The sequence below is a fragment of the Podarcis melisellensis genome (assembly GCF_964234715.1).
Source record: "Podarcis melisellensis genome assembly, chromosome: 2".
Classification (NCBI taxonomy): domain Eukaryota; kingdom Metazoa; phylum Chordata; class Lepidosauria; order Squamata; family Lacertidae; genus Podarcis; species Podarcis melisellensis.
In genome coordinates this window covers 107,458,946-107,486,171 of record NC_138529.1, presented here as the reverse complement: position 1 = coordinate 107,486,171, position 27,226 = coordinate 107,458,946, and the positions used below count along the sequence as shown (strand labels likewise).

Genomic DNA, 27,226 nt, shown 5'->3' with positions numbered 1-27,226 from the left:
AGGAAATAAAAACACAGAGACCCTGCATTTGCACGAATGGTCTGTCGACCGTACCTCGTTCGGAAGGGGCATGGAAGCAGAGGGTGGTGGAGGAAAAGGAGTCGACCTGGCAACCGAACCTGAAACTGTTCTTAACCTGAAGCAACACTTTAGCTAATGGGGCCTCCCGCTGCCACCGCACCACCGGAGTACGATTTCTGTTCTCATCCTGAAGCAAAGTTCTTAACCCGAGGTACATATTTCTGGGTTAGCAGAGTCTGTAACCTGAAGCGTATGTAACCCAAGGTGCCACTATATATATATATATATATGCTTTCGTAGATTTTCACGGGTACAGGAATGCAGGTTTTGGTGTCCTCGGGTGTCTTCCCGTGTAAAAGTTGGGGTGTCTAGGCGACGTTTCGACGAGGTCTCACTCGTCATCTTCAGGCTGGTGTTCCAGTAACAAGAAGCCGAAAGCACCAGCCTGAAGATGACGAGTGAGACCTCGTCGAAACGTCGCCTAGACACCCCAACTTTTACACGGGAAGACACCCGAGGACACCAAAACCTGCGCATATATATATATATATATATATATATATATATATATATATATTTGCTATCTTGCATCTTCATTCACGCTTGCAACATCACATCATACAGTGGTGCCCCGCAAGACGAACGCTTCGCAAGACGGAAAACCCGCAAGACGAAAGGGTTTTCCGTTTTGGAAGCGCTTCGCAAAACGAATTTCCCTATGGGCTTGCTTCGCAAGACGAAAATGTCTTGCGAGTTCCTGCGGGTTTTTTTACCTTCCCCCCCCCCTTTTCCTAAGCCGCTAAGCCGCTTAACAGCTGATCGCTAAAGCCGCTAAACCACTAATAGCGCTAATCCGCTAAGCTGTCAATGGGCTTGCTTCGCAAGACGAAAAAACCGCTATACGAAGAGCCTCACGGAACGGATTAATTTCGTCTTGCGAGACACCACTGTACTCCAAGCTGGCCGGTTGCCTTTATGTTCATTTTTTAAAGCACCACTTTTGCATTTCTAATATTAGAAGTTCATGCTCATTAGGCCCTTATTTTATTTTTAAAAAATCATGGTAATTAAATTGGAGGGCTATGAGTACTCAGAACACGAGAGTGGTCAGGGAGATGAGCTGCTCAGTTCTGTGCCGAGCTAACCTGCCACCTACCTGCCCATAACTTGAATGGCTTCCCTTCAACTTGGAGAGGAATAGGTATATGTCTGGCCAGTAGGTGGCAGGTGATGCCTGCCCTTTGAAAAACAAAAACAAAACTTAGTTAATGAGTTTATTATACAATGTGGGATTTTGGGATGTGGGATTCTTTCCAGACCATGCCTGGAAAGCGTAGAGGAAAGGTTAAATGTTGATAAGCCCTCAGGGCATGGGTTCGGAAAATGAAATAGGAGCATATATGAACATATATTTGCACGTTTTGCATAATAAAATTCGGCTTGCTGGCCAGAGGATGCAGGAAACTATTCACACTGCCTTGAGCCCTGCCTCTGAACCCTTGAAGTCTCTAGTCTATCTTCTGAGATATCAGTGGTCTTCCCCATATGCTGTCCAAACTACCGTATTTTTCCATGTATAAGATGGTGCCTATTTTTTTTAACCCAAAATTAAGAAATTTAGTTGTTTAGCTTCTGGGGGTGGGGGGGGGTCACTTCCACCAATTCCTCACCCGCCTTCCCACCACTGCCAATTGCTTGCCACAGCTACTGCCGATCGCACACTTTGCTGCATCCGCCAGTTGCCTGCCGCAACTAATCGCCAGCAGGCCTTGCCACTGCCACCAATCACCCGCCCAGTCGCCACTGCCAATCTCCTGCTTGCTGCTGCCATTAATCACATGTCTCCCCTCTCATTTCACTATCCATGTGTAAGACGACAACCAATTTTTGCCTAATTTTTTTTTTAGCAAAAAGCATTGTCTTATACATGGAAAAATACAGTATCTTTACCCTCATTCTCTTGGAGAGCAGATCCATAAGCAACAACTGAGATTCTTAGGACACTGAGATGCTCAGTGTCAAATTCCTCCCTTGTGCAAAATCTCTTTCTGTATTTGTTCTAGAGATGAACCAGGAAGTACCATCTGTACCCAAATAGGAGAGGGAACATAGCTTAACAATAAAGCATGAGTTTTGCATGCAGGAGATACGAGGTTCAGCCTCTGGCATCCCCAATTAAAGGGTCAGGACTCCACAGGTGGTGTGGAGAGCCATTGCCAGAGTAAGCAACACAAAGTGGACAAAAAGATGGGCAGCTTCCTGTGTTGCTAAGCACGGAATCTTAACTGACTGTTGCAGCATAATATTGTGTCTCATAAAACCCCACCCCTCACTTCCTTAGGGCAGCAAGCAAGGAATGGAAAAGGACAGGCTCCTGTCTCAGGGCAAAAGAAAACAACTCCAGTCCCCGCTGCAGGACAAGGGGCAGTTGCTAGCTTGAAGAACCAGTGAGTGATCCTTACCATAACCGTTCCACTGGAGAGACAGGACTGGACTGGACCAGAGCTCCTATTCTCAAATAAAAGCAATCTGAATCCTTGTTTCTTTATCAACCCGTATGGACCTTGAGAATCTACTGCCCCGGATACACAACTTCTGACGCGCTAATTAAATAGTTCAAATGATTCCTGTACTTCTGTGCAAGTTCTGTTTCTAATTTGTGTTATTGTTAACCAAAATAATTTGCAGAGGACTCTGGACGGGGGTTGGGGCTACGGGTCAGGTTTGTGCGGAGGCTTTCAACCCTGTCAAAGGCTGGCCATGAGTCCAAAAGGGGTAAGGGTTCTTTCTAACCAATTCCCTCAGGTGCACATTGTTTAACTCGCTTACATTTGTCTTTTGTGCTAGTAAAAGGTAAAGGGACCCCTGACCATTAGGTCTAGTCGTGGCCGACTCTGGGGTTGCAGCGCTCATCTCGCTTTAGTGGCCAAGGGAGCTGGCGTACAGCTTCCGGGTCATGTGGCCAGCATGACTAAGCCACTTCTGGCAAACCAGAGCAGCGCACGGAAACGCCATTTACCTTCCTGCCGGAGCAGTACCTATTTATCTACTTGCACTTTGACATGCTTTCGAACTGCTAGGTGGGCAGGAGCAGGGACCGAGCAACGGGCGCTCACCCCGTAGCAGGGATTCGAACTGCCGACCTTCTGATCGGCTAGTCCTAGGCTCTGTGGTTTAACCCACAGCGCCACCCGCGTCCTTTTTGTGCTGGTACAGATGCCCAAATGTAGGCATATCGACACTGGTTTGTGTGTGTGTGTGTGTGTGTGTGTGTTTATACAGAAAAGCTTAGTCCCATGTTTTCAAAACAAATAACATGAAAGCAGTTGGGGTGTACCATTTTAGAACCATTGGGATGAGTAGGGGCAATGAACAGGATTGAGATTGCAGTAGGTACTGAGCAGAATGAGGGTGGGGTTAACCATTTCCTCCTACCCTGCAATCCTGATGTGGGAGAAAAAACCCCACCTCTAATCTACTTTTAGCCTCCAGAAGAAAGGCTCAATTGATCCTGATTATATTGGATTGCAACCTGAGGGGGAAAGGGTTAGGCCTCACTGCTGATTGAGATCTTCCAGTTCTTTTTGGGAAGCCCACAGACCTCTGTAAGCTGTCCTGGAAGGTCCTAACAAAGAAAGGCATGATAGTTTGCTTATCCCTCGTTTAATCTGAGAACTACGAAATGGCTTCGTCACCTGGGTCCTTCTAACCAGCCTGAAGCAGGCTTAGATTTCATAACGCAACAGCATCGTTTGTCCCTCAGACCATTCAGTGCGGCCAGATAGCAGGACTATAGCGGCATTGCAATAAAATTTGGGGTTCTGTTTTCAGTCCGGTTTTACGTCGCTTATCTTCTCTGCAAAATGAAGGTAGAGCAGCTTTGGGGATTTGTTTTGGTTTTTAAAAGGGCGCCTTACACACAAACAGCTGGACTCTAAGACCCACATGGGAGCTTTTTGAGCAGGGTGCTAGCACTCTTCTGACCTAACAGGTGCCTCCATTTGCAATTCTACAATCTAATGCAAAGTTAAACGTGCAGGTGTTCTTCGCCACCCAGTCTCTGTCTCTCTCTGCATTTCCTTATGGAACAAGAGAAATATCATCGTAATTGTCATAATTCTTAATGTAGTGGGGAAGGATGCTTTGAGGCATCGGTTGCTGGGATTTGGGCAGGCAGCGAGTCAACAAAAGCAGATCTATCCCGTATCCTGTCTTCCATCAGAAACCAGAAATAATGGGGTAAATAAATTGCTGCTGTTCGCTTCCACCTTCCAGCAGTCTGAGGTTAGGAAACGCTCTGAGCTTCAGCTGACATTTCCTAACTGTATTGGTTAAATAGCTGTTGATTATATGATCCTCTCTTAGCCTTTTATTTACTGCGGTCAGGCTACTGGCTTTTAACAGCTCCTCAGTGCAGTAAGCCAAAGCGGGTGAAGGATGGTTGTGTCCCGAAAGTGGAAGCCTCCAAACAGGCCGTAGCAATTAAGGTTCCTTTCATTAGCTGGAAACAGATGAGGCAGGATGCCCACCCAGGCCGCTGTAATCAATTCTCTTCGTAGCTTCACTGCGACTTCCCAGGGAAATGATACATAGGCAAACCCACACTTGTATATAGGCATGGTATATAGAAATGGTATATAGGCAACCCTATATTTTGTGGGTTGGCCAGGTCTTACGGATCGTTTCCTTTATTTCTTGAAAAACTGAACCACGGGGATTGAGGGCCATCCGTCAGAAGAGGGTAATTTAAAAGGGTGACAGCCCCACCACAGCAATCCCATAACCCACCAAGCATTGTATGATGGAGTGAGTTTAACAGCAAAGCCCTATTTGGATACTGCTATCAACACCCAACAACTGGAAATGTGTGTTGTTCCTGTTGAACACTTAAATACGGGCAGGGATGGGGCAGTCCAGAGAAAATCTGGGGGCCTTTCGGGTATTTGGGAAATGAGAGTTCTTCTTTCAGCGTAGCTTTATGGCCTCCCTTCTCTGTTCGCTATAGATGTCTGTTGCACCACAATATTAGAAATGAAGGGGTTAAGCTCTGATTTGTATTATTGATTTCAACCTCAGATTGGGAAGGCGACTTAGTTCAAAACTCCAGATCTGCTGAATGCTGTTAGACTCCTTTCCAGCATTGCAGTTTCGTTCCCATTCTTTTCTACCCCTCTCCCCAAACTAGCAAGATGGCCCCAGAGGGGGATCTGCTCAGAGGCCCGGGATCTGTTCCAAAAGAAGACCATTAGATGGCATTACAGTACATAGGATTTTAATACAAGCATTTTGGCCCGAGGAGAATACAAAAAAAAATTGGCTTTGCTTCCAAGTGACATAATGGTACATAACAAAAGCAGGTGGCAGAGGTTCTTTAATACATTCTGCTTCAAAGAAAGAGAGAGAGAGAGAGAGATGCACAAAACAATCAGGCTGACATCACAAGCAACTATAAAACAATTTTGATACAAACAGCCCCTTTGATTTTGCCATCTCAGGCAGGTTTAACTCCCCCTCAGGGCTGCACTATGCTATGCAGGCTTGATCCAAGATGGCCGTCGGCTTCACTTATGTTGGCACAGACACAGCCTGCCCACCTGGGTTGTGTAAACTGGTTCTTAATCAAGCGATGAGCTAGCAATTATTGCTTGAGCAAAGGATTTTGGCACCTGACTGGACAAGTTGATCCATATGACATACTTTAACCTACTGGGCCACTGTTTCTGACATGGGGGAGTGGGACAGACCTGTGACACCAGCAAGCTGAGAACAAGTGATTTTGCGTTGGGATCTGGGCTACCAAAGGGGGTTGAGAAGGGAGGGTTTCCTAATGGAAGAAGCAAGGGGGCATTGATTGGGAAACAGCTACCCTACAAATTTGAAACTGGATTGCCATGGGAGGGCAGCCAAGATGGTCAAGGGTCTAGAAACCAAGCCTTATGAGGAACGGTTGAGGGAGCTGGGCATGTTTAGCCTGGAAAAGAGGAGACTGAGAGGAGATATGATAGCCATCTTCAAATCATCTGAAGGGCTGTCCCATGGACGATGAAGCAAGCTTATTTCTCCTGCTCTGGAGGGTAAGACCCAAACCAATGGATTCAAGTTTACAAGAAAGGAGATTCCGAGCAAACGTCAGGAAGAATTTTCTGACAGTAAGAGCTGTTTGACAGTGGAACAGACTCCCTTGAGAGGAGATGGACTCTCCTTTTTTGGAGGTTTTTAAGCAGAGGCTGGACGGCCATCTGCCATGGATGCTTTGGTTGAGATTCCTGCCTTGGGCTAGATGACTGTTGGGGTCCCATCTCTGATTCCTCCAGAAAAATCTTGTAGTTCTGTGGCAGTTTGGAGCATATTTGTTAGGCAAAAGTTCTGAAAACTCCTTGGTCAGGAGGACTCATAACCGTGTCTTTTGAATGTGTTTTATTTATTTTTTAAGGGTAGGGGTCCTAAAGTTTGGGGGGGAAACACAGCCTAAGATCACATACTCCTCTCAGAAGAGTTGAGCTGATATTCCGCCCACCCTGCCGCAAGTTCCCTGGATGTGGACCAGCCTTTTGCCCTAACAGTTTTGAGTGCAAGGGTTTCCTTTATCCCCACTGTCTCGCTGTCCGCCTGGCTGCACACTTGCAGGGACGGGCCCATAGCTGCCGTCATACGTGCCCCTCGGCCCGTATGCGACGGACCCGCCGCTGTAAGCCGATCCCCCTGCCGCTGCTCCACCGCCGCCGTACGGATATAACCTAGGTGGCTCGTTTCGTATTGGGATGTAGCCTCCACCACGCTCCTCAGCAGTCGGTATGTAAGGGAACCCAGGTCTCTTCCACACTGGGCGGGGGAAACCCTGGCTGTTATAACCAGGGCCATAGCCATATGACCCAACGCCAGCCCCATAACCTGGCATGCCAGGCTTCACATTTGGTGCCCATAATGGAGGAGGGAGCGTCCCTCCAAATATAGACCCCAACAGCCCAGGCCGGCTTGGCTTGCCAGATTGGAAGGGGCTCGCCCCTGGTGAACTGGGGCCAGTTGTAGAAGACCCCCCTGCCTGTCCCCCAAAGGTCGCAGGGCTGCCACCCACTATGCGGGTGTCTCCTCCATCAGGGATGCAATCTCTTCGCCCCATTGACGAGACGTCGGGCTGCATGAGGCCGCTGGGTAGAGAGTTCCGCTGGACCCCAGGAGGCAAGGGCTGCAGGTCTTCCGCGGACGACCCTTCGATGCATCTGGAGGCTGAGCCTAGAAAGAGACAAAGTGGCCGGTTACAGGAATAGTACCATGGCATTCTGGGACTTGCCACGACTACCTGTCCTGTTGCCTTTAGTCTGCCAGTGAAGTCAAAGGTGTGGAGGCTCAGGGGGCACTGACACAGAATGGAGACAATGGCAAGAGAGAAGAGGGCCAGAGCCAGGCCCAACCCACTCCGTGGTTTTGTGGTAGAGCCCCTGCCCAGCTGCTCAGTCTTCAATAACTTCTGGTGAACAAACTCAGATAGCAAGCCCCCTGTTTAAATCCTGGAGTGTGTTAGAGCAGGCATGTTCAACAGGTAGATTGAGATAGACCTGAACCCCCAAAAAGGGGGTAGATCACTGCCAGTTTTTAACTCTGTGAGTAGATTGCAGCAGTCTCTTGGGAGTTGGCCACCCCTGTGTTAGAGCATAAAGAAGAAGAAGAAGAAGAAGAAGAAGAAGAAGAAGAAGAAGAAGAAGAAGAAGAGGAGGAGGAGGAGGAGGAGGAGGAGGAGGAGGAGGAGGAGGAGGAGGAGGGGGAGTTTGGATTTGATATCCTGCCTTTCACTCCCTTTAAGGAGTCTCCAAACGGCTAACATTCTCCTTTCCCTTCCTCCCCCACAACAAACACTCTGTGAGGTGAGTGGGGCTGAGAGACTTCAGAGACGTGTGACTGGCCCAAGGTCACCCAGCAGCTGCATGTGGAGGAGCAGAGACACGAACCCAGTTCCCCAGATTATGAGACTACCACTCTTAACCACTACACCACACTGGCCCATACAGCGATGGGAAGCTAGGTGGACCAAGGATCTCCCTTCGCACCAAACATTTAAAGCACTGCGATACCACTTTAAGCAGTCGTGGCTTCCCCCAAAGAATTCTGGGAGCTGTAGTTTGTTAAGGGAGCTGAGACGCTCCATTACCCTCGCAGGTTCCCCAAGCGGTTTAACGATAAATCTCTCTTCACGTGGGAACTCTAGAGATGGTAGCTCTGCGAGGGAAATACTGTAGGGGTTTTTCTAATAACTCTCAGCACCCTTAAGAACAGCTCCCAGCATTGGTTTCACTCACGTGTGCAAATATTATGCAGATTTAATTGGGTCAGTTAAACGATTGCTTGCTTTTGCTTTTTTTAAAGGTGCACTTGTTTACGGTGGTAGCTGGTCCATTACGGCAAAAGGGTATATTGCTCCACCATTGTCTGTGTGCCAGCTCCCATTTGACAGCCTTCTTACTTACAACCGGTCCATACCTGTCAGTTTCCTCCTCCTAAGTTAGTGTTGCCCTTGTAAACTCAGAACGGAGAAAGACTGGGACAAGACTTGCCTGTCATTGGCTCTGGCTCCCCCTATTGTTGACCTCCCTGCCTTCCATCCAATCAGGTCCGCCAGGCACTGCTGTTTTCGTTTGGTTTTTAAAATTTAAAAGAAGTCTAGGCTGCCCCTCAGTTCAGCAATCAGGATGCAGTAAAATTGACTCAACACAAAATCGCTTTAACTGAATGACAGCCCTCGTTTTTTACATCTTAATGGAGTTGATAGGAAGGCACTCAGGAATGCTGTCAAGCAGCTTAATTACCAGGCTCACATTGGAGAATCATTCTTTCCACGGGCAAGTCACGAGGATCTTTAAAATCAGTTTCAGCTTGTGCTGAGTGAGGCCTCTGATGGATGACGAGATTCTTGGAAGCACAAGGAGGGAAGGCAGGAAAGCAATTTGCTAAGATGGGAGGAGTAGGCTGGGTACCATAACCCGTGGGTGGCATAGAAGTCTAGGGGTGTGGAGAACACAGACTGCCGTTCACAACAACCAAAGCAAACAAAGGCTTATTGAGGACGCTTGCTTTCAGTTCACACGCTCTGTGTGTGTCAGGGAGGGGCAACTGGGAAAGGGGTGGGGTGGGCCCTTCTGTGGGAATGTTGACATGAGCAAATCTCTCAGGAACAAGGGCACCATGCTTTCCATTGAAGAGGAATCAGGACGCCCAGCTCCTTCAGCGCAGATCTGTGCCTCTCCTCCAAATGTGGTTGAGCTCCCAATTCCCATCAGTCCCAGCCAGCATATATAGCTGATGGTCAGGGACGATGGGAGTTGTCCTCCAAGAATATCTGGAGCTGTGCTATTTTTTCTAGATGAAAGAGGTGCCGGAACTCTCCATGAACGCCTCCCTTCTTCTCTTTTCATGGCAATGGCACCCACCTGAGAGGTGCTGGAACTGAGTTCGGGTGAGTTCCAGCTGGGGGGGAAGCCCTAATCTGGAGGGCCGCATGTTGCTCATCCCTCCTCTAACACCTCCTGTGTCTCACCCAGCAGCAAACAAATTATTGGAACAAAAGGGGAGTTGGTGCATTCTGGATTTGCTAAGGTAGAGTAACCTAAGAGCTCATGAAAACCTAGTTGCAATTGGGCGGGTAGGTGGGAAAGATTCCAATAGTGTTAGAGTATAACTGGTTGATTGTGATCTATGCTCACCCACATTTTACCCTTTTGTCCAAATGTGGACATGCACATCAGTGGCTTTAAACGCAGCAAGATCATTTGGCCCCGCTCCATTTCAAGTTGCAATTGCACATTGCTGTACACACCAGAGAGAGAGAGGCTGGGGGTGTCTTTTTCCAATGCACATCATCCTTTTGGTTTTCCCACCGCTGTAACCCCAGATACCCCTATCGATGAAGCTGTCGTCTGCCCACGTGCAATGGCTCAAACGTACACACCACCGTTTAACTTCGAAGTAAATGTGCCTTAAGGCACATTTTCCTTTTTAGGCTGAAGCTGGTTTGAGGAGAAATGCATTGAATGGCAGGATTTGTCGAGAAACCACAAGGTATCTCTGCGTCATGGGTAATGTGTGTTTACAAATTCAAAAGCCAGCAGTGGGAGTGCGCCGGAGCCAGAGTAAATGGTGTACGTAGCCTCGGATAATGCAAAGTGAGAAGAGGCAGTGGGAGTTATCGGAGACATTTGCTCCGTTAGTGTATATAGTACAGTGGTACCTCGAGTTAAGATGGTTCTGGAGGTCTGTTCTTAACCTGAAACTGTTCTTAACCTGAAGCACCACTTTAGCTAATGGGGCCTCCTGCTGCTGCCGCGCCACCGGAGCACAATTTCTGTTCTCTTCCTGAAGCAAAGTTCTTAACCCGAGGTACTATTTCTGGGTTAGCGGAGTCTGTAACCTGAAGCATATGTAACCCGAGGTACCACTGTACATACAAATGTATCGTACGAGCGCAAGCCTGCATTTGTAGCACACTTGCAAGCACAGTTGAGGTGTTGAATGCCAATTTTGCACCTGCACAAGGACCACTGCTTTACAGTGCAGTGACTGGAGACATTCCGCAGGATACATTTATGGAAATTGACTCAATAAGTGTCTGCTGGATCAGGCCAATCGCCCATCTAATTCAACATCCTGTTCTCACAGTGGCCAACTGGGTGCCTGTGGGAAACCCATAAGTAGGATAAGAGCACAAGAGCATTCTTGCGGTTTCCAGCAACTATGCATCCACTATGCTCCCATGGCTGGTTTTGGAAGCCATTAGCCACCATCTAGATCTATCCTGTCCTTTCTGATGAAAAGCTGCGTTGGACGCATTTCCCCTGCACAAACCAGCCTTGATCTGAATTAAGAATAATTCACGCCTTATCCTCCAGTGTTGCAACTGCTAATCACGGCACCAGGCACGCCCATGAATTTGATACTCGATACTGCCTCTCATTCCCAAGCGCTGAGTGCATTTGGAACATTACCCAGGAATTCTGGCTCCCAGCCACAAAACATTTTCCTAATCTATAAGTAATAAAACAAAAGCATGGCTTTCATCACTAGGGACAGACTCATCTCTCCTATAGGACATTCGCCCCAGGCAATGGGCAGGCCAAGAGCATTGTGTTAACATGATCCAGGTCAAGTGCTGGCAATAATCGCAATAAGGGCAAACATGGGAGAAGGGGGAGGGGGAGAGAACAAGACTAGGAAAAATGAAAAGGGAAGAAATGATCTGCATTGGCAATATTGCATTCCCATCATCCACTCTCAAGATTCTAGTCTTCTCTCTCCACCTGCATTTACATCTCATCTCCCATTTCATTCTGTCTGCTGTAGGTGTGCAAGTTGATTCTTGTTTGTTTGATTACTAGCATATGATTTTATGCTGTTAACCACATTGTAAACCACCGTTAAATGGTGGTTTACAGTGGGCAAATAAATCAACGAATATTGGATCTTCTTCTTCTTACTCCAGCTTTAAGGCACAGTGCCGTGCCATTCCCTAGGGGTGGACCAGCTCTCATTTTCTGCAATTGGAGCAGTGCTGCAAATTTCCTTCCACATTCCCCTGCTATCATTCGCCATCCATTAGCGAGAAAAGAAATTGCATTCAAAAATTATCAAAGAGGAGGGGGGAAATTGGGTCAAATTCTCGTGTGCGGGGTACGATGTGAGCTTTTTGTTGTGGTAACCTTACTTTTGAAGTGGAGGGGAGGTTTGTGAATGTCCCTTTTTTACCATTCTGCAAATCCTCTTTCCAGGAGTCTACACTCTGTAGTTTCACTGGGCGCTTGTATTTCCTGAAAACCACCTGACACCATCAGCTGGGCTTCCTTGTAGGTACAGGAGGCGAGGGAGACTTTCTACCAATGCTACTGTTAGCTGTTTATTGTTGTTTTTAAGTGAAGCCTTTTAAAGAAATCAGCATGGGTTGTTTTTTTAAAAAAGAGAATTTTTTAAAAAAAGAATAATCATGCACAGCAGTCTGAGACACTTCCTGGCTTCCTGTGCTTCAGTTAAAGCCCGAAAGAATAACAGAATCATAGAATTGTAGAGTTAGAAGTCTAGTCAAACCCCCTGCAATGCAGGAATATGCAGCTGTCCCAAACGGGGATTGAACCTGCAACCTTGGAGTTACCGGCACCATGCTCCAAGCAACTAAGACATCGTGAGAAGGGTTGTTGCTCAGTGGCAGAGCTCATGCCTTGCATGCAAAAAGTTATGGGTTCTGTCTCAAGCATCTCCAGGGCCAAGTTGACAGATGGGCAGAACCACTCTCCCACTAATCACCTGGTGTCAGTTGACACTTTTATACACACATAACATACTGCTGTCTATAGCAGACAGTCTCCCTGGCTTCCTGCACTTACAGGGGAGCCTGACAACCAAAGATTGACAGAGCCTGAAAATCTTCTTTTGGCTGAGCCAAAAGTTCATTGCCTGCCTCACCCCCAATGCCCAAAATGCCTTGGCAACTTAGCAAATCTAAAACATGGGCACCCCAAATAGCAAAGGAGTCAGGTTAAAAACCTAGGAAGACCCTGCAGGACCATCGTATCCAACATTCTGTTCTCACAATGGCCGCCCAGATGCCAAGCTGGACCTGAGCACAAGAGCCCACTTTCCTTCTGTAGTTTCCAGCAACTGGTGCTCAGAAGATAGATTGAGGGACTATTAGGGATTTACATACCCTCCAACATTTCTCTGATGAAAATAGGGACCTCCAGTGCTATTTTTACAGAAAAATAGCATCCCTTGTTCTCTCATAACGGCAATGGCGCCCACCTGAAAGGTACTGGAACTGAGTTCCGGTGGGGGGGAGCCCTGGGGATGCCCTATTCCATATCCTCCAACATTTCTCCAATGAAAATAGGGACATCCTAAGGAAAAGGATGAGGGTGGTGCTGTGGGTTAAACTACAGAGCCTAGGATTTGCCTATCAGAAGGTCGGCGGTTCGAATCCCCATGACAGGGTGAGCTCCCACTGCTCGGTCCCTGTTCCTGCCAACCTAGCAGTTCAAAAGCACATCAAAAGTGCAAGTATATAAATAGGTACCGCTCCGGTGGGAAGGTAAACGGCGTTTCCGTGCGCTCCTCTGGTTCGCCAGAAGCTGGCCACATTACCCGGAAGCTGTACGCCAGCTCCCTCGGCCAATAAAGCGAGATGAGTGCCGCAACCCCAGAGTCGGCCACGACTGGACCTAATGGTCAGGGGTCCCTTTACCTTTACCTTTAAGGAAAAGCGGGGCATTCCCTGATCAAATCAGAAACCAGGACGGCTTCTTTAATTCCGGGACTGTCCCTGGAAAATAAGGACACCTGGAGGGTTTGCATTGATGATGTCTGAATGACAATAAGCCCTCGAGCCCCACCAAACCATACCTTGCAGGTGGAGACACAGAACCAGGAGGAAGGCTGCAGAAGTCATGCCAGAGAAGGGCCATCGCCCAGGACTTCCACAGTTCATCTTGAGAGGCCTCTGAGAGCAGGAAGAGGAGAAAAAGTTCTGCTGACTCTGCCTTGGAGTGACAGAAGTATCCTGCTCCCTCCCTCTGTGCTCTGGGACTTATATCACCAGAGCCCAGCCCCGCCCAGCCTTGAAAACAGCATCCCGAGATGGGATCAGGATGCTGCATTCCACCTGCTGTATCACTGCGGTTGGCCACACCTGTCAGGCCTGCCATTAACCTGATGGTGCTTTCGGGGCAACAAGGTGATTGGGTGGGGAAATGGGAGGAGCCTGTGATGTAGCAGGTGAAACCTGGAGGGGATCAGGATGGGTTTTAGGGAGGTAAATATGGAGAAAAGTGGACCATGCATTAAGCGGGGTTACTTAGCCACTCCAAAGAGGAAGAACGGTTACGAGAAAGTGTTAAGGGACACCAAACTTTACTCCAGGCTAGGCTGCCATGGTTTTCGTTATCAGCTGCATGTCTGAGAGGAATACATTCAGCAGGATAAGGGTTTCATAGAAGCATGGAATTGTAGAGCGGGAAGGGACCGAAAATGTCATCTAATCCAACACCCCTGCAATTCAGGAATCTCAACTTATCACAGGCTTTACCTGCCCAGGGACAGGGCTCCTTATGTGTACTGAGAGGGCATTCTATGCTTCTTCTTTTTAAATTGATTTTTATTAAAAGTTTTCAACATAAAAGACAATAAAAATCACACTAATGTTAAAAAGAAAAATAGAAAAAGGGAAGAATAAGGAAAGGAAGGAGAAGGAGGAAGAGGAGAAGAAGAGGAAGAAGTAGAAGAAGATGCTGATGATTAAGGAAATTACAAACTTCTCTATACTCTCAGGGGGCGGCCTCTGCTTCTGACCTGGATCCACTGCCTAAAGAATAATTTGCTACGCAAAACGACCTCTTCAAAAAGACTCTTCCTCTGTACAGAAGTTGGTACCATCCTACAGTAAAGGTTTTACAATTAAAAGTACATGTGTTCGGACACCCATTTTTTGCCTTCTGAACAAACACCCTGGAATTTCCCCCACCGCATTCCTGGGATAGCTCAGTCAGTAGAGCATGGAAATTTTAATCTATGGGCCAAGCTTCCTCAAACTCGGCCCTCCAGATGTTTTGAGACTACAGTTCCCATCATGCCTGACCACTGGTCCTGCTAGCTAGGGATCATGGGATTGTAGACCAAAACATCTGGAGGGCTGAGTTTGAGGAAGCCTGCTCTGGGCTGTGGGTTCGAGCCTCACCTTGTGTGAAAAATTTCTGCATTGCAAGGGGTTGGACTAGATGACCCACGTGGTCCCTTTCAATTCTACAGTTCTATGATTCCAGCGGTAGCTTCATTTCCCTTCATCTCCATGCTAAGCCGAGTTTGGCCTGCTGGAGTTTCTGGTTGTCCCTTTGGTGCCAATGGGCTGGGGCCATCTAAGCCATGGGTAGGCAAACTAAGGCCCGGGGGCCGGATCTGGCCCAATCGCCTTCTCAATCCAGCCCGCAGAAGGTCCGGGAATCAGCGTGTTTTTACATGAGTAGAATGTGTGCTTTTATTTAAAATGCTTCTCTGGTTATTTGGGGGGCATAGGAATTCGTTATTTTTATTTTATTTTTTCAAAATATATTCCGGCCCACCACAAGGTCTGAGGGACGGTGGACTGACCGTCTGCTGAAAATTTTGCTGTGTGAGGCAAACAACTTCCGCTCGTGCAATGGAACTTCCCATCCCTTTTCCTTCCACATGCGCCCACCACATCACCTCCCAGTCTGCTCCGGATGGCTGCGGGGAAACCCAGATCAGATGTTGAAGACGTTTAGGGGAAGAGCAGAGGGAGGAGAAGTCCTGTTGTACTCATGGAAGTCTTTCTGCTTCCACAGTGACAAAGGCTGTTGTGCAGCTCTGCAACCGGTGTCCTTCTGCCACTGGTTTCGGAAGCAACGTACACACCGCCTAATCCACAATTCGTATCTATCCTGCACCTATCCTTTTGTTTTCGATGTGCTTTTCCCCAAACTGGCTTTGATCCGAACTGTGAAAAACGATGGTCTTGCTTGTGCTGTGAACTGACAATGTGTACACGGCCCTTGTTGAATACACCCAGTGCCAGATTTATATATAAGCTAAACAAGCTATAGCTGAGGGTCCCACTCTCTTGGGGGCCCCAAAAAAATTAAAGGAAAAAAGAAGATGTACATTTCCAAAATATAAGATAAAAAACAAATAAAATAAAACCTACATACAGCAACAGTGTTTTGTATTTTGTAGGCTCCTATGAATTACCATATGAATTATATATAGCATATATTCAACACAAAAAACAGCAACAATTTGTTGTTGACAAAGGACAGCTGGACATACAAAGGGCCCCATTACCTTCAGTAGCTTAGGGCCTCATCAAACCTAAATCCAGCCCCATGGATTCAGACATCGTGTGGAGGGCATGTTCATCTTTGCTTTAGTACTGTGGTGAGTGCAGGCCTTCTTTGGTGTCCGGTCATTACAATGCCATTCTTGGCCATATTCAGCACCGCAGTGATTCATGCTGAAGAAGTCATTACAAAGCACTTTAACATTCCCTTCCTTTCATATTAGGTACCACGGTGATTAATGCTTCATAACGCAACAATTCGATTACGGGCAATTTCGTTGCCTTCCTTTCATATCTGGTACTTTGTATAACTGAGCCACTGAAGTTATATATTTTGCATTCTATCTACCTAATTTTGTTTGATAAAGAAAGACTTCCTTTGAAGAGGATTGAAATAACATTGTGAAACAGTTTGCATAACCGTCTGTGATAAAAAGTAAATTACTGTATTTTTCTGTGTGTAAGACTATATTTTTTCCTAAATTTTTGAAGTTTAAAATAAGGGGTCGTCTTATACACGGATAGTGCATAGTGCATTTTCTTAATTTTAAGTCCCCCCAAAAAGAATGTGTCATATACACAGGGGCGTGTTATACACTGAAAAATACGGTAAATAACAACAGCAAGACACATGGACAATGTTTGAGCAATTAGTTCTTCTGCATTCAACCATTGTGAAATTTGCTAACTTGATAAGTACTTCACCACTCGGCTACTTTGATCGGATGATATGTCTTTGAACAAACAGTGCTTTCCACCTGAAACGCAGAACTGTCCAATATATACAGCAGTGAAGAAAACTAAAGTGGTCTGTAAAACAAAGAACAGCTGATACAAACTTGTTGAATTCCCAATCACCCATGAGGTTCAGATATATAACTTTTATCCCTTTCTGATCTAGATCACACCCGCCCTATACATTTAAGGCACTCTCTTAGCGCTTGAGCAGTGATGGCTCCCACCAAAGGCTCCCGTAGTTTGTTATGGCAGAGCCACAATTCCCAGCACCCTTAACAAACTACAGTTCCCAGGATTCTTCAGTAGAATTCATTACTACCAAGATGGTACAAGAATGCTTTAAAAGTATGATGTCGGTGAGACCCTAGTCTCTTTTTCTTCTCCACTTCCTTGACCACCATCAAAGCTGTAACCAGTGCTTTGTTTTCCTAAAAAAATGTTTAGGGGTACTCTCATTTTCCTACTCATATTGAAATACTGCCCCTCAATGAGGCCAAACTTAGATTCACAAAATGATGATGATGATGGCTGGATTTCCCCAGCCACTCTGGGCGGCTTCCAACAAGAGATTAAAAATACATTAAAACATCAGTCATTGAAAACTTCCCTAAACAGGCCTGCCTTCAGGTGTCTTCTAAACATCAGATAGTTGTTTATTTCTTTGACATCTGATGGGAGGATGTTCCACAGGGCAGGTGCCACTACCAAGAAGGCCCACTGCCTGGTTCCCTGTTACCTCACCTTTTTCGCAGTGAGGGAACCACCAGAAGGCCCTCGTAGCTGGACCTCAGTGTCTGGGCTGAACAATGGGGGAGGAGATGCTCCTTCAGGTATACAGGACCGAGGCCGTTTAGGGCTTTAAAGGTCAGCACCGACACTTTGAAATGTGCCTGGAAACATATTGGGTACGTTTAGGGGTATGCATACCCCTGTATCCCCCCCAGAAAGAAAAGCAAATGCGTTTAAGCTAGTTGGAAAAATAAAGTAATGTAACAAGAACGGCTGGAAGTCAAGTCACTTGGTGGGTGTCTGTGTGGGGCAGATGTGTACGCATGTTGATATGTACTGTACAGTACAGTGCTACCTCGGGTTACATACACTTCAGGTTACATACACTTCAGGTTACAGACTCTGCTAACCCAGAAATAGTACTTCAGGTTAAGAACTTTGCTTCAGGATGAGAACAGAAATCGTGCTCCGGCAGTGCGGCAGCAGCAGGAGGCGCCATTAGCTAAAGCGGTGCTTCAGGTTAAGAACAGTTTCAGGTTAAGAACAGACCTCCAGAATGAATTAAGTACCCGAGGTACCACTGTATACGGAACGAGTTAAGTACTTAACCGGAGGTACCACTGTATAGGTAGGTATTATATAGAGTAATGTAGGTATGTTTTATGTTATGAAAATAAGGTAGTGTTTTATGTATGTGTATTGTGTAAATGTATATGTATATGTTTTATATGTTAATAATAATAAAAAAGAATAAAAGAGAAAAGAAAGAAAAGCACTGGCTATAACTGTTTTTAGTTCATGTTTACCTGCAGGGCACCGTGTACCTGAATCGGTGCTCTATAAGAATATAAGAAGCGTCTGTTCAATCAGGTCAATAGCCCATCTGGTCCAGCACCCTGTTTCCACAGCGGCCAAACAGATGCTTGTGGGACACCCGCAAGCAGGATCTGAGCTCTCTCCCCTCCTGCACTTTACAGCCACTGGCTTTCAGAAGCAATCCTGCCTCCAGCTGTGGACACAGAGCACCGCCATTGTGCCTGGTAGCCCTTGAGAGCCTCACTGCCTCCTGTGGGAGTGAGTTCCGCAGTTTAAATAAATCATCAGCATTACAGCTAACCACAGCCAGTGGACTGAACATGCAGCTAGGGTGGATCCTGATCTTATCCCGTGTTTGCCTTTCTGGATACCCATCTGCATTGCAAAGCGAGGTCAGCTCAGCAAAGAATAGAGCTGGCTCAGGGCTGGGAATCCATTGCCACATTGCCTCTTGTGTTAAGCAAGAACCCGTCCTGTCGGAACCTAGTTGGCAGGGATCAAGTATCTATTTCAACACTCAAATAGAATAGGGAAAGTATTTAGGTCAGAAAATGTGGGAAGGTGAATATAATATAATTAATATAATATAATATAATATAATATAATATAATATAATATAATATATTATATTATATATATAATAATATAAACAATTTATTTATACCCTGCCCATCTGGAAAAGGTAGAGAGAATCGGGATTTCTGTCTTGGGACCCAGGAGGACATGGCACAACCGAAGTTGTGAGTCCTGGATTCCATCCATCTCCTCTTTGGGAGGAAAAGAATGAGGACGAGCGATGGGTTTTGCAGAGGAATAGGCAAACTCGGCCCTCCAGATGTTTTGGGACTACAATTCCCATCATCCCTGACCACTGGTCCTGTTAGCTAGGGATGATGGGAGTTGTAGTCCCAAAACATCTGGAGGGCCGAGTTTGCCTATGCCTGGTTTTGCATGAGCCTGAGAACAGGAAAGTATTGACTGGGAAATGTCACCCCAATGACCACTGCAAGTTAGGAGGGCAGGTCTTTCAGGCTGTTTATAAGCACCAGCTGCTATTCACTATTACATCAAGAGACCTGCTTGCCACTCCAGCAGGACCTTGGCATGGCTAGACTGGCACCCACTCACCCACATAATTCTGGGTGGGCAGAAGTAAAGTGCAGGTGGAGCACATTGGTCAAAGGCTAAGGGAAGCACCCGAGCCCAGGAATCAAGAGGGTTTGTGTCTATAAAGAAGGTAAAGGTAAAAGGTAAAGGACCGCTGAATGGTTAAGTCCAAAGGCAACTATGGAGGTGCAGTGCTCGTCTCGCTTTCAGGCCGAGGGAGCCATTGTTTGTCCACAGACAGTTGGGGATTTGAACCACTGACCTTCTGATCAGCAAGCCCAAGAAGCTCAGTGGTTTAGACCACAGCGCCACCTGCATCCCTTCTATATTTGAATGCTCTCTCCCATTTAAAGAAGACTTAGCCAATTAAATGAATGAATGGATTCTCAACATGCATAGCTTAGCAAAGGACCAGGAGGGGACAAAGCCTGTGTTTTGCATATTTGAATTACTTTGAAGTGGATGGGTGGGTGTTATTATTTCATCAAGGCAAATGTGTTTTTATGTGCTTTTTTTGTACAATATTTTTATTAATTTTTACAAAACATTACTTTTTTTAAAAAAGCATACAATAAAACATTAAAACAACTATATACACTATCAGTATTGAAGCCACAGTATTGGAATTACTTGAATCCCCTCCTCCCTTGGTTCCTTTATAATATTTTCATTCACGCATGTCAATAAAGCCTTTTTCTCGGATTACTTTTTTTTTATAATAATATTTATTGAGTTTTACAGAAAAAAGATTCACAAAAACAAAACAAAAATAAAAGTACACATACACACACAAGAAAGAAAAAAAAACAAAGCCAAAACTTCAAATATCATACCATTCATTAACTTATTTTCATGACTTCCTCACATCTCCCTTTTTTGTATCCCATTTAAAAGTTTAAATAGCAAATTCATATCTTCTTAATTTTACCCTTAGTTAATTATCCTCACGAATTTTAACTTCTAATCATATTGCTAAAACCACTTCATTTCATTCCAACATCATTCGCATTCAAAAATTTTGCACTGTTTCTGTAAATACATCTTAAATTTCTTCCAGTCTTCTTCCACCGACTCTTCTCCCTGATCTCGGATTCTGCCAGTCATTTCCGCCATCTCCATATACTCCATCAGTTGCATCTGCCAATCTTCCAGAGTGGGTACTTTTTCTCAGATTACTTCCAGTTTTTGTACATTGTCTATAATATTACAAGTGTTTTTGGCAAGATGACAACAAATATTAAAAAGAATGGTAAATGTCTATTGCATATTTACAAAAGCAATGCACACAAGTTAATACATTAGCAGGGTTTTTAGATGGGCCATTTAAAACATCACTCCAGCTTCCCAAAATACCCAGATATTACCTACAGTAGATAACAGAAGTGTTCTCCTGCCTATTTTGAGCTGAAAGCAGTATCTGAGAAATGTGCTGTTTCACATTGCTGTGAGTTTTGGACGCTGGGGTAAGCTGCATACCTAAGTTTCTTCTAATTCTTAGACTCAACAAGGATCCAATTGCCGGAGTAGCCAGACATGGTCTGCCTCGGGAGACAATGGAGGGGTGAGCCTTTGGGTGTGATGTCAAACAGTTGGAAGGGTTGTAGCGCCTGCTGTGGCTATAGAGACCAATGTGGGAGAGACATGTTTTGCTGCAGCTGGGGCAGATGAAGGCGTCCGGTTGTGCCAAGGCAGAGGCACCATAACATTTCTTCTTTCTGCGCTCCTCCAAGTTTCTTAGTAATGGCCCCCCTAATTATGGGTCCTTAAGGGGACGTGGGTGGCACTGTGGGTTAAACCACAGAGCCTAAGGCTTGCCGATCAGAAAGTCGTCGGTTTGAATCCCCGCAATAGGGTGAGCTCCCATTGCTCGGTCCCAGCTCCTGCCCACCTAGCAGTTCGAAAGCACGTCAGAGTGCAAGTAGATAAAGAGATACTGCTCCGGCGGGAAGGTAAACGGCATTTCCGTGCGCTGCTCTGGTTTGCCAGAAGTGGCTTGGTCATGCTGGCCACGTGACCCGGAAGCTGTACGCCGGCTCCCTCGGCCAATAAAGCGAGATGAGCACTGCAACCCCAGAGTCGTCCGCGACTGGACCTAATGGTCAGGGGTCCCTTTAGCTTTACCTAAGGTAACAAAGGAAGTGGCTCTGTGCCAAAGGGCAAATGGGTGCCCTCCCAACTGTCTATTAGTTCAAACGAGAAAGGTCAAAGTTGAGGGGCGTGAACTTGAATCTAAAAACAGGATGGGCAGCTGAGAGACAGAGCCATGCCTTCTGATATTTCCAGTGGATTATATCATACGATATGATTCTGAAAGACTTCCTAGACCAGGCACAGGGAATCTGTGACCTTCCAGATATTTTTTGGACTACAACTCCCATGATTCCTGCCTATTGGCCACGCTGGCTGGAGATATTGGGAGATGGAGTCCCCCACCCCCAGATGCCCCATCCTAGACTATGTATTACAGATGAGCAGGTAAGCTTGGCTTCATCTGTATCTGCAGTTTATGCCACCTATTATTTAAGTGATAGTATGCCAGATACCATTTAATGAATATATTTAAGTGCTCTCTTAGAGAAGACTTAGCTGATTAAATGAATGAATGGATTCACAACATGCATAGCTTTGCAAACATCTGCATAAAAGAATAGGAAATACAAGCGCACTTTTGTTTACACAGAATGATAAAGTTGGGAGGGACACTGAGGAGCATCTAAGTCCAACCTCCTTACGGGGATCAAACCTGCAACCCTGGCGTTACTAGCAATGCACTCTGACCAACTGAACTATCCTGCTGAGCTGATAATAATTTGCATATGCAGTACATAAACATGTTCCCAATACCTCACAGTAATATTACTAACATATTCTTCAACATCAACTTCATTGGTCATGTTGTGCGGATGCCTGATTATCATCTTCCAAAGCAACTATTTTATTCCGAATTTTATTCAACAAAAGAGGTTTAAAGACTCTCTCAAGTCAAATCTTGAAAATGTAGTATAAACACCAACAACTGGGAAACACTTGCCTGAGCGCACTCCAATTGGAGAACAGCCTTTACCAAAGGTGTCATGGGCTTTGGAGATACTCGAACTCAGGACGCAAGGGAGAAATGTGCTAAGAGGAAGGCACACTTGGCAAACCCTCACAGTGATCAACTCCCACCGGGAACCAATGTCTCCACTGTGGAAGGATGTGTGGATCCAGAATTGACCGCCACAGCCACTTACGGACCCATTGTTAAAATTGTGTTTATGGAAGACAATCTTACTCAGTTACGAGTGATTGCCAAAGAAAGAAGAAACTTGATAAAATGGAGTTATGCAAGGGCAGGATACTGCAGGATAGCACATGCTTTTGGACTCCGGTGTGATGATCATAGAGTCATAGACATGTAACATCTTAGAAAAGGCATTCCCTTCTGTGAGGGAAATAAATGAGAAACCTTTAGTATGCAAAAGCCACAGTAGTCTACCGTATTCCTTCTGGTCCTTTTTCCAGCTGGCAAATGGCAAATGGAGCTCTGGAACATGTGACCAGGAAGGCTTTGGCTTCCTGGACTTTCTGCCACCTCAAATTGCTTCCTCTTTACTCACGAGCTCCATTTAAGGATTATTTTAATTGGCTAAAGACTGAGCAATGCCGTTCCTCAGATAAAAAGAACCATGCAACAGGTTGTTACTGCTACTGACAACAGGATCAGAGTCACTGCTTAATACCTGGTTATCCCTCTGTTACTTTGATCCTCAATTGTCTATTGTGGTCATGGCAAGGATTGCTGTATCATTGGACGCAGGATAGCCATAAAACTCCTAAGTAATAAACAACAATGATCAAGGCTGACAGCATGCCTGTTACAAACTCTGATTTGTATTGTTAGAAGGCACCTAAAAGTGTGGGGGCGTTATTGTTTTGTGTTTTTATTATATATTTTTCTGTTTTTCACTTGAATTTTTATGCTGTGAACCGCCCTGAGATATACAGATGAAGGTTGGTAGACAAATTTAATAAATAAAATGCATACATACATTAAAGGTTATCTACTCCAGTGGTCCCCAAACTTTTCCCCCTATGGGCTACTTGAGAATTGCTGGTGGTCTTGGTGGACCATGCAATGAGTTTTCTGCCTGCCATAGTGTTACACAAATTTTAAGGTACACACATAGCAGGGACACGCTCAGTGCCAGATTTACGAATAAGCAAAGCAAGCTATAGCTTAGGGCACCACTCTCTTGGGGGCCCCCAAAAAATTGAAAGGAAGAAAAAGATGTACATTTCCAAAATATAAGATAAAAACAAATAAAATAAAACCTACATACAGCAACAGTGTTTTGTGTTGTGTAGGCTCCTATGAATTACCATATAGCATATATTCAACACAAAAAACAGCAACAATTTGTTGTTGACAAAGAACAGGTGGACATATAAAGGGCCCCATTACATTCAGTAGCTTAGGCAGGCATAGACAAACTTGGCCATCCAGATGTTTTTTGGCCTACAACTCCCATGATCCCTAGCTAGCAGGACCAGTGGTCAGGGATGATGGGAATTGTAGTCCCAAAACATCTGGAGGACTGTTTGCCTATGCCTGTCTTAGGGCCTCATCAAACATAAATCCGGCCCTGGACACTCCACAGAAAACCAATACTTCACCCTTCAAATAACAGGAAACACTCCCCACAAGAAATAGATGCTTTGTCTGAGTTCCCAAAGCAATCCCAAAGCCATCCCAAATATTTTCTCCGCAGCAGAAGGAAGTACCTTGACAAAAAATTTCATTCCCAAGTTATTTTCACTTGCAAAATCCTTCAAATCCTGTAAAGAGATAAACTTCTCACATGGTCTGTGACAAAAGATTCAAGGACTTGGGTATCTACCATTTCAAAAGAATGACCCAGACTAGCCAAGATAAGGCAGTAATCAGTTATCTTGACTGGACAGGAGACAACAAGCCACACTCTCATATTTCTGCACCTCTTTCTGTGATGCTGGTATGATACTTGTAGGTGGTCTTCGGCTAAGGGGTTGGGCAATTTCTAAAGTCTTTAAAAATTGTATGCGACGACAGCTGCGGGGATGCTGTTAGCTCAGAGATGAAAAGAAGACAAAGTCCCTACCAGAGAGGAATGGCAAATGAAGCTATTGGATTATGCCAAAACAGCAAAACTGACCAGAAAACTCAGGAACCAGGAAGACCAAAACTTTAATAAGGAATGGGGGGAAATTACAATTTACCTTAAAGACCACTGTAAGCAGCTGAAAACATTAGCAGGACCGCAATAACACTATGGATACAATGGAGTTATAAAAAAAACTTGGATTATTTTCAAAAAGATGCAGCAGAAAAGGTTTACTAACAGAACCCCCTAAAAGGGAAGGTGGGAAGTCTAGAGATTCAGGAGAATCTTGTATTTTTGGATGTGTTGTGGTATGATTGTAAACTTAAATATGTAAAACCAAATAAAAATTATATAAATAAAATAAAAGTTGTTACGCACTTCTGTTCTGGGTCTTCACCTCCTTGCAAGAATATGGTGGGCAGACTCTGATGCAACAGAAGATAAAGATCTGGTTCCTGCCTCCATTCTTCTCTCACCAATCATGGAGGACACTGAACCCTTCATTGATTTGGAATTTGGGCTGTAAACGCCAAGCCCAATTTTTTTCTTATAACAATAGCAACTGCAGCGCACTGTGCAAGCTATGGTATGGTTTTCAACCACAGACCACTTGAATTAAGTTTTTTTTTTTAAAAAATGGAAACTTTATTTACAACATAACATAAACCCCCACCCCCCAATACAGAAATCCACCCTCATTAAACGTGAACATAACATACACTAAGCATAACATACAACAATACAAACAACCAAATAAAAGACTGCCTTTATCCTGTATCTGGGCTCCTTATTTACTTCTTATAAGCTGTTTCCTTTAAGAATAATTATCAAGATTTTTATAATTATAACTTAAATATCCACAAAGTCTCCTGCAGACATTAATCAAAACAAGTCCAGGTATGTATTTTAGGGCACTGTTTTGTGAAGTATTCTCTGCATTTTCCCCATGCTTTTTGAAACTCTTGTCTAGTGTGATCTCTAATCGCCTCTGTTAATCTAGCAAGTTCAATATACCCTAACCATTCATTTTTTGTTGGCACAATTTCTTTTTTCCAATTTTTAGCAATTAGGATCCTTGCTGCTCCTGTGGCATAGAGGAATATTTTCTGATCTTCTCTTGCTGTACCTGTGTCCGTTATCCCTAGTAGAAAAGCTTCTGTATTTTTCATAAAGTTATACTTAAACGTTTTTTTAAGCTTGTCATATACTGTGTTCCAGAAGCTTTTGGTTTTTTCACAGGTCCACCAAACATGTATAAGTGTCCCCTCTGTTTTACCACACCTCCAGCACAGATTTGTTTTTGTCTTATACATTTTAGCTATTTTGGCAGGACTTGAATTAAGTTTGTATACCACTGGTGGGAACCCTGATCTCATCCAAAGAGGATTACACAACTTAATGGGGGATAAGCTTATCAACAGACACAGTGGCTATGTTCTACTTCCCCTGGTGAAAGTATGCCTCTGAATGTCAGTTGCTGGAGACTCATGTTGTAGGGTAACCAGTCTCATATAACCAACATGCTGAAGTTAAATAATGCAGGATGAGGTGCTTAAAAGCATAGAGTAAGCTGTCCTGACAGGTTAACTTGGGAGGGACTAGGTAATCAAGGCTTTGTTCCCCCTGAGTCTACCAGAGAAGCTCAGCCTCAGTGAAGAGGCTAGGATGGTTGCTGCAACTTATCCACATAGCTCTTACAAGCTATTCTTGTCTTCCTATACCCATAATTTAGGAACTTTCACCACTGTAACTAAGCCAAGTTTTACTGCCTGTGCAACTTTTTCTGACTGCTGTATGGAAAAGCACATGAATATGACCTTTGTAGAGTTTGTAAGTAAATCATTTTTAACTTACCAAATGTGTGGTCTCTTTCTATATTTACGCAAGTGGGGGATTTTCTAACTTAGTATGGTATATTTTAAAGATCTATATTTCTATGCTTTGCTTTACTGCATGTTTTGTGATTTTAGAGCTCTGCTGGGATTCCCTCACCAAAGAGTACTTGCACCCCAAACTTGGATCCTGGCATCCAGGAATTATCCTCGTTTTTTTAAGCCTATTTTTTCCCCTTTACAACTAACAATTCATTGCTATAGCATCCCCATAGGTGGCCACTTAGCCTCTTCATAAACACTTCCAATGCAGGAACATCCATCACTTTCTGGACAGCCAGTTCCATTGCTGCACAGCTCGTATAATCAGGAAGCTCTTCTTAATGTTCCATCAAAATCCCCTGTCTTGTAATTTGAACCCGTTGACTAAGGTCCCAAACTAACTTGTTCCATCGTCTATGTGTCAGAACTTAAAAACAAAAACCTATCACCTCTTAATTGTCTTTTCTCCAAACACCCAACTCCACACTGAGAGCCCATGTGGTGTAGTGGTTAAGAGTGGTAGTCTTGTAATCTGGTGAGCCGGGTTCGTGTCTCCGCTCCTCCACATGCAGCTGCTGGGTGACCTTGGGCCAGTCACACTTCTTTGAAGTCTCTCAGCCCCACTCACCTCACAGAGTGTTTGTTGTGGGGGAGGAAGGGAAAGGAGAATGTTAGCCGCTTTGAGACTCCTTCGGGTAGTGATAAAGCGGGATATCAAATCCAAACTCTTCTTCTCCTTCAGCCTTCTTCAGAGGACTTTGCCTGCTTACACACCAAACACTTAAAGCACCCCCCCAAAAAAAATTTAATTCTGAAGGCTTACCCCTCTCAGAGCTACAATTCCCAGCACCCTAAAACTATAGTTCCCATGCTTCTTTGGAGTGTGTGCATTAAATGTATAGTATGTATACATTTGGACCACTGACAGTCTTTTTCACCCTCCTCTGGATCTATTTCAGCTTGTCAACACCCTCCCTCAAACTCTTGGCGATGAGCGA

At 45.0% G+C, this 27,226-nt stretch overlaps 1 protein-coding gene and 2 long non-coding RNA genes across 9 annotated transcripts in view; 2 read left to right on the top strand and 1 right to left on the bottom strand.

Annotated features, from left to right (window-relative positions):
- Positions 1-2,645, top strand: part of LOC309364433 (inactive serine/threonine-protein kinase TEX14-like) — a 33,911-nt gene extending 31,266 nt beyond the window's left edge. For 5 of the 7 annotated variants that reach the window (XM_081901699.1, XM_081901698.1, XM_081901702.1 and 2 more), the window contains one exon: positions 2,363-2,645. In XM_081901699.1, the coding sequence (XP_081757825.1) occupies positions 2,363-2,472 (110 nt within the window). In that variant the 3' untranslated portion in view covers positions 2,473-2,645. Of the gene's footprint in view, positions 1-2,084; positions 2,328-2,362 lie in introns of those variants that run through there. The other 2 variants (XM_081901700.1, XM_081901704.1) reach the window with 2 other exon arrangements.
- Positions 2,646-5,276: 2,631 nt separating this feature from the next.
- LOC309365274 lies at positions 5,277-13,521 on the bottom strand. Its single transcript, XR_014165942.1, has 2 exons — positions 13,396-13,521; positions 5,277-7,254 (listed from the first exon to the last, which is right to left on the bottom strand). It is a non-coding gene; the product is annotated as an uncharacterized lncRNA (long non-coding RNA).
- LOC309365356 lies at positions 11,774-26,212 on the top strand. Its single transcript, XR_014166047.1, has 2 exons — positions 11,774-11,849; positions 26,087-26,212. It is a non-coding gene; the product is annotated as an uncharacterized lncRNA (long non-coding RNA).
- The last annotated feature ends 1,014 nt before the right edge of the window (positions 26,213-27,226 follow it).